This window comes from Camelina sativa, chromosome 14, assembly GCF_000633955.1.
Source record: "Camelina sativa cultivar DH55 chromosome 14, Cs, whole genome shotgun sequence".
Classification (NCBI taxonomy): Eukaryota; Viridiplantae; Streptophyta; class Magnoliopsida; order Brassicales; family Brassicaceae; genus Camelina; species Camelina sativa.
Window position 1 is genome coordinate 978,685 of NC_025698.1, and position 9,400 is coordinate 988,084.

A 9,400-nucleotide genomic window follows, 5' to 3' on the forward strand; every position below is an offset into this window, starting at 1 on the left:
AGCCTACGAGCAAGAGATCTTCTTCGCCACTCGCCGTGGTACCAGGCTTCTCAACATGTCTGATTTCAGGGATGTTTCTAGGTCTAATTCTTGGGATTACTCTGCTTTCGTAAGGACTTACGCCTTGTACCTCGACGAAAGGCTTGATTTCAGGTACGAGTGCTCGAGATCCGGGTTTCAAGTTGAATATGTATTTTAAACAGGTATTTGTGACGCCGTTTTGGTTTAACCAGATTAAGATTTTTTTTTTAATTTTCGATTTTTGAGGATGCAAGCGAGACACGGGAAGCGTGGAGTTTACTGCATTGGAGGAGAAACCGATGGAGATGAGAAAGATCAAGCCGCGCCTGATCTCTCCACGGCTATCGTGGTCAGGTCACAACCTATCGCCGAGATGAAAACAGAGCAGATTTTCATCAGAATTCAACATTTGCAGCAACTTCTTGACCGTTTCTTGGCTTGTCGTCCAACAGGTACATATACTACTTGCGTCTCACGGTTCCTCTCTCTCTCTGTGTGTTTATTTTCTTGGGTAAAAAGTTATGTGTGAACAAAAAAAACATTTTTGGATAGGTAACGCGAGGAACAACAGAGTTGTAATTGTGGCTCTCTATCCAATAGTGAAGGAGAGTTGTCAGATATATTACGATGTAACAGAGATAATGGGGATTTTAATCGACCGATTTATGGAGTTAGATATTTCTGATTCCATCAAGGTCTATGACATTTTCTGCCGGGTTTCTAAACAGTTCGAAGAGCTTGATCAGTTCTACTCTTGGTGCAAGAACATGGGGATCGCACGGTCTTCTGAGTATCCAGAGGTAGAGAAGATCACACAGAAGAAGCTTGACCTCATGGATGAGTTTATAAGAGACAAATCTGCTTTAGAACAGACCAAGAACACAAAATCTACTAAATCTGAGGCTGATGAAGAAGAAGGTGATGCGAGAACAGATGAAGTTAATGAAGAGCAAGAAGATATGAATGCAATCAAGGCCTTGCCCGAACCTCCACCAAAAGAAGAAGAAGAGGAAAAACCCGAGGAAGAAGCAAAGGAAGAAGTGGTAATAGAGAAGAAACAAGAAGAGACGATGGGTGATTTGCTAGATCTTGGGAATACAAACGGCGGTGAAGGAGCAGAAGCTGGAGATAGCTTGGCATTGGCTTTATTTGACGGGCCATACGCGAGTGGTTCAGGTTCAGATTCTGGTCCAGGATGGGAAGCGTTTAAGGATGATTCGGCCGATTGGGAAACAGCTTTGGTGCAAACAGCAACAAACTTGTCCGCACAAAAGTCGGAACTCGGAGGAGGCTTTGATATGTTGTTGCTTAACGGAATGTATCAGCATGGCGCTGTAAACACAGCCGTGAAAACATCGACGGCTTATGGAGCCAGCGGAAGCGCAAGCAGTATGGCGTTCGGTTCTGCAGGAAGACCAGCAGGTTTTAAAGAAACATTACTTTTCTCTGTTTTCTCAGTTTCTTAGAACTTTTCTCAGTTTTTTGAAGTTTCTTAGAACTTTGCTCTGTTTTCGTTTGCCTTATTGATGATTTGACATGAATTTTCTATCGGTTACAGCGACTATGCTGGCACTTCCAGCACCCGCAACGGCAAATGGAAACAGCGCAAACAATAGCAGTCCGGTTCCCATGGATCCATTTGCAGCGTCATTGGAGGTTGCGCCGCCACCATACGTGCAAATGAATGATATGGAGAAGAAACAGAGGATGTTGATGGAAGAACAGATGATGTGGGACCAATACTCTAGAGATGGAAGACAAGGACACATGAATCTAAGGCAAAACCAAAACCAAAACCAAAACCAACCTTACTCTTACACACCTCAATACTGATTGTGAGCCGTAGATGGAGCTCTTCTTAAGTTGTGTCAGCTTTTTGTTTTGTCTACCAATCAGTTTGGTCTCATAGATCTACAAATGGCTTTGATCTTTTTGCAAATACATTTATTTACTAATGGCTTCTGTAATTGTAATATCTGGTTTAACTTTAAAAGAAAAACCTTCAATATTTTTTGACATCACAATTAAATCTAATCTCTCTGGAACAAGCTCTAATGCTTCACACCATAGCTTTTGTTTGATTTGCCTGCAAAAACAGATAATCATTATTAATAAAGATTCTCAAATATCTTGTTTAAGAAGTTATCTTGTCAATCACAAAAGGTTTCAATGCTTACAGAATTCAAAGCATGGTTGTTTCATAACAGGATCATCTTGGATCTCCGGAGGCTCCCGGCCAAACATCATCTTACAGCTAAGATCATTAAAATCTGCAAAACTCAATACAAATGTTAATTAGTGATGTCACATTTGTCTCTGTTTGAAAAAAATAAAAATGATTGCTTGTGTGTTAAGTCAAATGGTTGACTTCTTAGAAAGAATGATCACACATCATTAAGGGTCTACTTGTAGTTAATGGTGTCCTTAGTGGTGAATCAATGGGACCCCGAAAGATCACATTAAGCCTCCACAAGTTGAGAAGTGCANCAATATTTTTTGACATCACAATTAAATCTAATCTCTCTGGAACAAGCTCTAATGCTTCACACCATAGCTTTTGTTTGATTTGCCTGCAAAAACAGATAATCATTATTAATAAAGATTCTCAAATATCTTGTTTAAGAAGTTATCTTGTCAATCACAAAAGGTTTCAATGCTTACAGAATTCAAAGCATGGTTGTTTCATAACAGGATCATCTTGGATCTCCGGAGGCTCCCGGCCAAACATCATCTTACAGCTAAGATCATTAAAATCTGCAAAACTCAATACAAATGTTAATTAGTGATGTCACATTTGTCTCTGTTTGAAAAAAATAAAAATGATTGCTTGTGTGTTAAGTCAAATGGTTGACTTCTTAGAAAGAATGATCACACATCATTAAGGGTCTACTTGTAGTTAATGGTGTCCTTAGTGGTGAATCAATGGGACCCCGAAAGATCACATTAAGCCTCCACAAGTTGAGAAGTGCAGGCTAATATTTTCACAATATATAATTAAGTTTGAGATTCAACTGTTTTATTTACGCCTGTTTCAGTGATTATAAACTAGAAGAGAAATAGATTCAGCGTAGTACCTGGCTCCATGTAGATAGGCATTCCAAGTGAATTTTTCATGAATATTTGGGATGGAATTTTACAAATATGAGTGCACATACCAACACAATTTGACTGCTCAAGAAACCTACAAAATAAACAACATTCAGTGACATGCATGATATGAGTGATTGATCTCAACAAGTGAAATTATTGTTTAATTTGTAGTTTCTGTAATGTAATGATTGTTTATGAAAGAATGATTTTGATATTTGTCTGAAGTTTAATGATCAGATGGGGGACCAGATAGAGAGAGCTTATAGTTAACCTGCACTTCTTTATGAACACAACACTCTTCTCTTTTCTTCCATTAACCTCAGTCTCCCTCACCTTGGCAATGAAGTTCTCGAATTAAAAACTCATGATAATTTTCTATTAATTTCAACTCAAAAACAAGTATCTTACCTCTGAAGGTCCAACAAGCCAAGCGAAAGATATTGTGGTGAACAGCGCAAAGAGCTCCCTCGAGAGTTTTGAAGGTGGGAAAAGCACTTTGATCTGTAAATTTTAACCAGATAAGTTGGTGTGATTGTAATATGTTCATAGTTTGCTGCAGCTTGATCTAATTAAATCCTTAAGAAAACTTACCAAGGAGCTTATCTCTGCTGGTAATGCTCTGTCCAAAGAGCTAAGAACAAGCTCATGTTGTTGCTTGGTGTCAAAGTTACGCGCAACCCTAGTGGCCGTATCTACTAACCTATCATAATCGGTACTCTTGGTACTACTACTACTCATCCCTGAAGATTTTTTTTTCAGATTTCTTCCTCAACAAGTATATATGAAGTGAATTAGCATAGGTTCAAAGAAATAGATGTGGGATACAAACCTGCTGCGTCTTGAAGATTCTTTGAGAGATAATTAATTGCAATTTTCGAGAAGAAGCTGTCCTCAATATTACTCGCATTCTTCGTATTCGACGGCTCGGTTACTGCTGTCTCTTTTGTAGCCTTGAGTTCGCCGGAGTAGATGGGCTTTGAACTGAGAGTTGGGGAAACGATTGAGCGTCTGTCTAAGCCACTTCGAGTGCGGGTATCGTTGAACCGACCCGTGAAGGTGAGAATCTTGGTATGAGAAAGTGATAGCTTAGTGTTCATCATTTGGTCTTGTTGTAAAAGAAGAGTTATGGGCAGAGAAACTTGTTGCAGGTTCTTTTTTTTTTTCTAAGGCCAAGAATTGACGTCTCCAAAGTATATATATGGCCTTGAATGACTCTGTATCTTTGTTTTGTTTTTTTTTTGTCTTTATCTTTACCTTTAATACAAAAATTTCTTTCTCTTTTAATTCAAAAGAGAAAAGACAGTCCTTTCAAAGAAAGGGTAAAAAGAGAAAACAATGAAACAAATATTTAGAAAATACTCTTCTTCTTTTTTTGAAATTAAACCTCGAATGGTAACATAAATTTTGTACTTTTTTTCTAAAGCTTTCTTTGGCCTTTTGTCTTTTTTTTTTTTGTTATTTTGTTTCTTTTCAATTTATGACGTATAGATCTTTTCAAAGGCTGAATGGTAAAAGTGTTTAAAATGGTATATTATCTTCCTTTTTCGTGAAAATATATCATCATTTATATATTAATTTGAATTAGTTATATAGTAATCATTATTATTTACAAAAACATGAATATCGTATTGATATAAAAAAAAAAAATTGTGAATAATGAAGAATTTTAGTGATGAGTTGTTATATTTTAATTTTTAAGAAATATATTTCATGTTTTGCAATTTATTTGAATAAAATATCTTATTCAAAGCAGCTGACAAGCAAATAAAAACAGAGAAAAACAAAAAAAGTCTTTTTTTTTCTTTTATTGTCTTTTATTTCTTGTTGATCTACTTAGATAACATACAAAATATTAAATCTAAGAGACCATCTCTCTCCCACACTTAGAACCAAATAAGAAACTTTCCATTGACATTGATGCAAGATATGAAGAATACAAAAGGTTACAAAATATTAAAACAATGCAAGGATTGCATCTGAGAAAATACAGATACAGATACAGATACAGATGGGGCTGTAAATACTAATATGCCCAGCTTCTGCTATTTTCAATGAGTTTTCAAAAAGAAACAAAAAAAAAACGGCCGCAAAAAAATACCATACTGTACACAGTACACACACTCCCCTGTAAAGCTTGTAATCTTCCCATCTATTTACACAAATTCTCAAACAAAACCTTCTCTCCTTCTCCTTCTCAAACTTGAAAACTCACCAGCAAAACAGAGTTGAGAGTGGCTCGCTATGCTCTCTTTCTCCTAACCTGCAAGCCAGTGATGTATAAGTGACGCACCACCAGAGCCAACCCTTTGTTCAGACTTTGGTCTTGCTTTCTCCTATGTGGTTTAAGTTCTCTGGCCAGCTCTTTCGGTTCTAGCCAAAGAAACCAAAAGGGGAATGACTGGTCTCTGCTTTAGATTCTAAAACTATGAAGCCTGTTTCAATGAAGCTTGTTTCAATGAAGCCTGTTTCAATGAAGCTTGTTTCAATGAAGCCTGTTTCAATGAAGCTCTTAATGTCTCATCTGGTAATGTCCATGAAAGCAACTGTCCTGCTGAATCACCGCTTAGTAACTGCTTTAGGTCGCTCGTGAGATAGAGAGCGGTGACCGGTTGCTTATGGAATTTCAACACCTTGTGTAGAATCAACTTGTACTCTGGCACTTGATCACCCAAATTCAGACCTCCTGTTCTGTTGCTACTACTTGTTTTGCTCTCGGCACTCACCGGATCAGTACAATGTATCATCCGCCATACTTTAACTGCTCCACTCTGATGACCAGTTACATACCAGCTTGTTTCAAGCCAGTCGGAAGATGTTGAGCCTGTTACTGATAATACCGAATCAGATGGTAACTGTGAGGTGTTAGCCACAGCAAGGCAATCACCGTTGATGCTCCAAACCGCAAGGACAGTTCCAGCCGCGGTTGCAATTTCCCCAGTAAGGTCGTTTATGTAGATTGCTGAAATGGGAACTGGGAAGTCAGGAAGCTGCCTCACAAAACTCAATGAACTGAGATCCCATATGATGACTGTACAGTCATCTGACCCGCTTGCAATCATCATGTACGGTTGGCTTACACGTAGACATGTAACTTTAGCTGTGTGGGCACATAGGGCTTTCTCTAATCGTAAACGCCGGGAACCACGGGGACCATCCTTGCTTACTCTCCACACGCACACTAAACCATCCTCTGCTCCAGTGACCACAATGCGCCCATCGTGACTAACACCAGCACACTGGATCTGGTTGCTTTCATGGAGATTTTCATGGGTTGATAGCAGTTTGTCCTGATCATAGCTCATAAATCTCAAACTCCTGTCTGGGAAGCCCCATGTTATGTATTTTGTATATCCCCTAGGTTTCAAGAAACAGTTGGCTCCGGCAACGAGAACCTTGTCGTGGAAAGTAATTATCTGGCTTATAGAAGATGAGCATTTACGTGTTTCGTGAGGAACTAGATGCATCGAGTGTTTCAGAGGGTGAAGAGGAATTTTCCTGTCTGTCCTTCTTTTGACATGAGCTTTCGGGAATAGTTGCTTCGGAGTTTGCCCAAAATGATTAATCTGCGCTAGTATGGAAGCTTTCATTGCAGGGTCGGTAACTGCATCAATATCAACATTTCCCTCGTATGTGTAATGATAGAAAACATTCACAGCTTCTTCTGCAGCCTGAGAATAAATATTTCAGAACAGGTACAAGAAAGTGAATAACATAACAATAATTTGATTTCTGCATTCTACTTGACTAGCAGCAAAAGGAAAATATAGTGTAATGTACCTTTCCTCTCTGTTTGTACCCAAAGATGAGATCTATCCAATGATGCAAATTCTCTGAGACATAATCTGACTCCAACGCTTCTCTGTGTTTGAGGATGAACTCACGTACACTACCTCTAGCCCATGGAGGTAAAAAGACATCACCAACCTGAAATTATGCAGGAAATATAAGTATATAAACTCAACATGAAAGGAGCAATCAAACACAATGGAAAGACCTTGAACTGACACAAACCTTCTCTCCTGATTGTTTTTCACCCAAATCAAGGCTGAATCTATTTTCCAAAAACTCAGGCATGTAGAAGAATTCAGGAATTAGTTCTTTAACGTCTGAAGTATTTCCCTTTCCTGCTGCACTTAGCCAAGTATCTTTAATACTATTAAAGAGTCTATCAGCATGATCAAACTGACCGCCCTGCAGCTTCTGATTTTCAGCACTGAATGGCGGGAGGCGAATAAGGTAAAACAGAACAATTCCCGCACTTGAATAGTGAGAACCATAATGAAATTTTGGAACCTCGGGATCATCCCAGCTCTCATATCTGCAATCAAGCAGAAGAAAAAGAATGCATAATAAGCAAAGATTAAATACAACTATGCTATCATAAAACCGTAGCTAGTTAACAAGAAATTATTGACGTATGGCAAAGAAAACAAGGGAAACATGCACTATACAAAGGTTAAATGCACATCACGAACCGTTTTCTAAATTCTTCTTCTCCTTCAGGTGTCTGGCAACCCATTGGTTTGTGAAGCTTGCGGAATGTTTTGGGATCTGACAAATCAAGGCTCTCGCTATCATAATCTGCTAGAACCCATGGAAATACAGGATACTGTGTTAGATCACTGTATCCACGTCCTGCTAAGGTATTGAGATGCATTAGGTATTGGAAATTGCTGATTTCTCCATTTTGCCATCTTTTCGAGAAAGACTTCGCCATTAATTTGAAAAGGCGGCTTCCCTCGTTACTTTCCTGTTTAGCTGATCCTGAAATGGTTGTGTCGAGCCTAGGAAAAAATAAAAAATAAAAAATTACACTTCTGCAGATCAATGAAGACAGAAAATCTCATCTATAATAACTAGCCACATGAGTACTACGGTCAAGAAACTGAAGACAATCCAAGGATNTATGTAGATTGCTGAAATGGGAACTGGGAAGTCAGGAAGCTGCCTCACAAAACTCAATGAACTGAGATCCCATATGATGACTGTACAGTCATCTGACCCGCTTGCAATCATCATGTACGGTTGGCTTACACGTAGACATGTAACTTTAGCTGTGTGGGCACATAGGGCTTTCTCTAATCGTAAACGCCGGGAACCACGGGGACCATCCTTGCTTACTCTCCACACGCACACTAAACCATCCTCTGCTCCAGTGACCACAATGCGCCCATCGTGACTAACACCAGCACACTGGATCTGGTTGCTTTCATGGAGATTTTCATGGGTTGATAGCAGTTTGTCCTGATCATAGCTCATAAATCTCAAACTCCTGTCTGGGAAGCCCCATGTTATGTATTTTGTATATCCCCTAGGTTTCAAGAAACAGTTGGCTCCGGCAACGAGAACCTTGTCGTGGAAAGTAATTATCTGGCTTATAGAAGATGAGCATTTACGTGTTTCGTGAGGAACTAGATGCATCGAGTGTTTCAGAGGGTGAAGAGGAATTTTCCTGTCTGTCCTTCTTTTGACATGAGCTTTCGGGAATAGTTGCTTCGGAGTTTGCCCAAAATGATTAATCTGCGCTAGTATGGAAGCTTTCATTGCAGGGTCGGTAACTGCATCAATATCAACATTTCCCTCGTATGTGTAATGATAGAAAACATTCACAGCTTCTTCTGCAGCCTGAGAATAAATATTTCAGAACAGGTACAAGAAAGTGAATAACATAACAATAATTTGATTTCTGCATTCTACTTGACTAGCAGCAAAAGGAAAATATAGTGTAATGTACCTTTCCTCTCTGTTTGTACCCAAAGATGAGATCTATCCAATGATGCAAATTCTCTGAGACATAATCTGACTCCAACGCTTCTCTGTGTTTGAGGATGAACTCACGTACACTACCTCTAGCCCATGGAGGTAAAAAGACATCACCAACCTGAAATTATGCAGGAAATATAAGTATATAAACTCAACATGAAAGGAGCAATCAAACACAATGGAAAGACCTTGAACTGACACAAACCTTCTCTCCTGATTGTTTTTCACCCAAATCAAGGCTGAATCTATTTTCCAAAAACTCAGGCATGTAGAAGAATTCAGGAATTAGTTCTTTAACGTCTGAAGTATTTCCCTTTCCTGCTGCACTTAGCCAAGTATCTTTAATACTATTAAAGAGTCTATCAGCATGATCAAACTGACCGCCCTGCAGCTTCTGATTTTCAGCACTGAATGGCGGGAGGCGAATAAGGTAAAACAGAACAATTCCCGCACTTGAATAGTGAGAACCATAATGAAATTTTGGAACCTCGGGATCATCCCAGCTCTCATATCTGCAATCAAGCAG

The 9,400-nt window shown here is 39.0% G+C and overlaps 3 protein-coding genes across 3 annotated transcripts in view; 1 reads left to right on the plus strand and 2 right to left on the minus strand.

Moving 5' to 3' along the window:
• LOC104743129 (putative clathrin assembly protein At1g03050) overlaps window positions 1-2,031 on the plus strand; it is a 3,070-nt gene extending 1,039 nt beyond the window's left edge. Inside the window, exons 2-5 of the mRNA XM_010464241.1 lie at window positions 3-153; window positions 268-473; window positions 574-1,443; window positions 1,580-2,031. Coding sequence (XP_010462543.1) covers window positions 3-153; window positions 268-473; window positions 574-1,443; window positions 1,580-1,854 — 1,502 coding nt within the window. The 3' untranslated portion in view covers window positions 1,855-2,031. The remainder of the gene's footprint in view (window positions 1-2; window positions 154-267; window positions 474-573; window positions 1,444-1,579) is intronic.
• LOC104738801 (beta-carotene isomerase D27, chloroplastic-like) lies at window positions 2,513-4,322 on the minus strand. Its single transcript, XM_010459012.1, has 7 exons — window positions 3,941-4,322; window positions 3,703-3,851; window positions 3,520-3,612; window positions 3,383-3,444; window positions 3,096-3,202; window positions 2,683-2,775; window positions 2,513-2,591 (listed from the first exon to the last, which is right to left on the minus strand). Exons 1-7 carry the CDS (start codon window positions 4,209-4,211, stop codon window positions 2,557-2,559), a joined length of 810 nt encoding a protein of 269 aa, XP_010457314.1. The 5' UTR covers window positions 4,212-4,322; the 3' UTR covers window positions 2,513-2,556.
• Window positions 4,995-7,895, minus strand: LOC104738802 (protein SPIRRIG; the record flags this gene model as incomplete). The annotated part of the gene is given in 4 exon segments (XM_010459013.1): window positions 4,995-6,779; window positions 6,889-7,035; window positions 7,123-7,429; window positions 7,587-7,895. Coding segments are annotated over 4 exon segments (2,008 nt in total), but the record flags the coding sequence as incomplete, so codon positions are not given.

Excerpts from the sequence above, each read along its gene's own strand:
- LOC104738801 (XM_010459012.1), bottom strand. The coding sequence starts at position 4,211 with ATGATGAACACTAAGCTATCACTTTCTCATACCAAGATTCTCACCTTC. Across the intron at positions 3,203-3,382 it reads GTGTTCATAAAGAAGTGCAG|GTTTCTTGAGCAGTCAAATT; the intron begins GTTAACTATAAG and ends TTTATTTTGTAG. Across the intron at positions 2,592-2,682 it reads ACAACCATGCTTTGAATTCT|GCAAATCAAACAAAAGCTAT; the intron begins GTAAGCATTGAA and ends CTGTTTTTGCAG.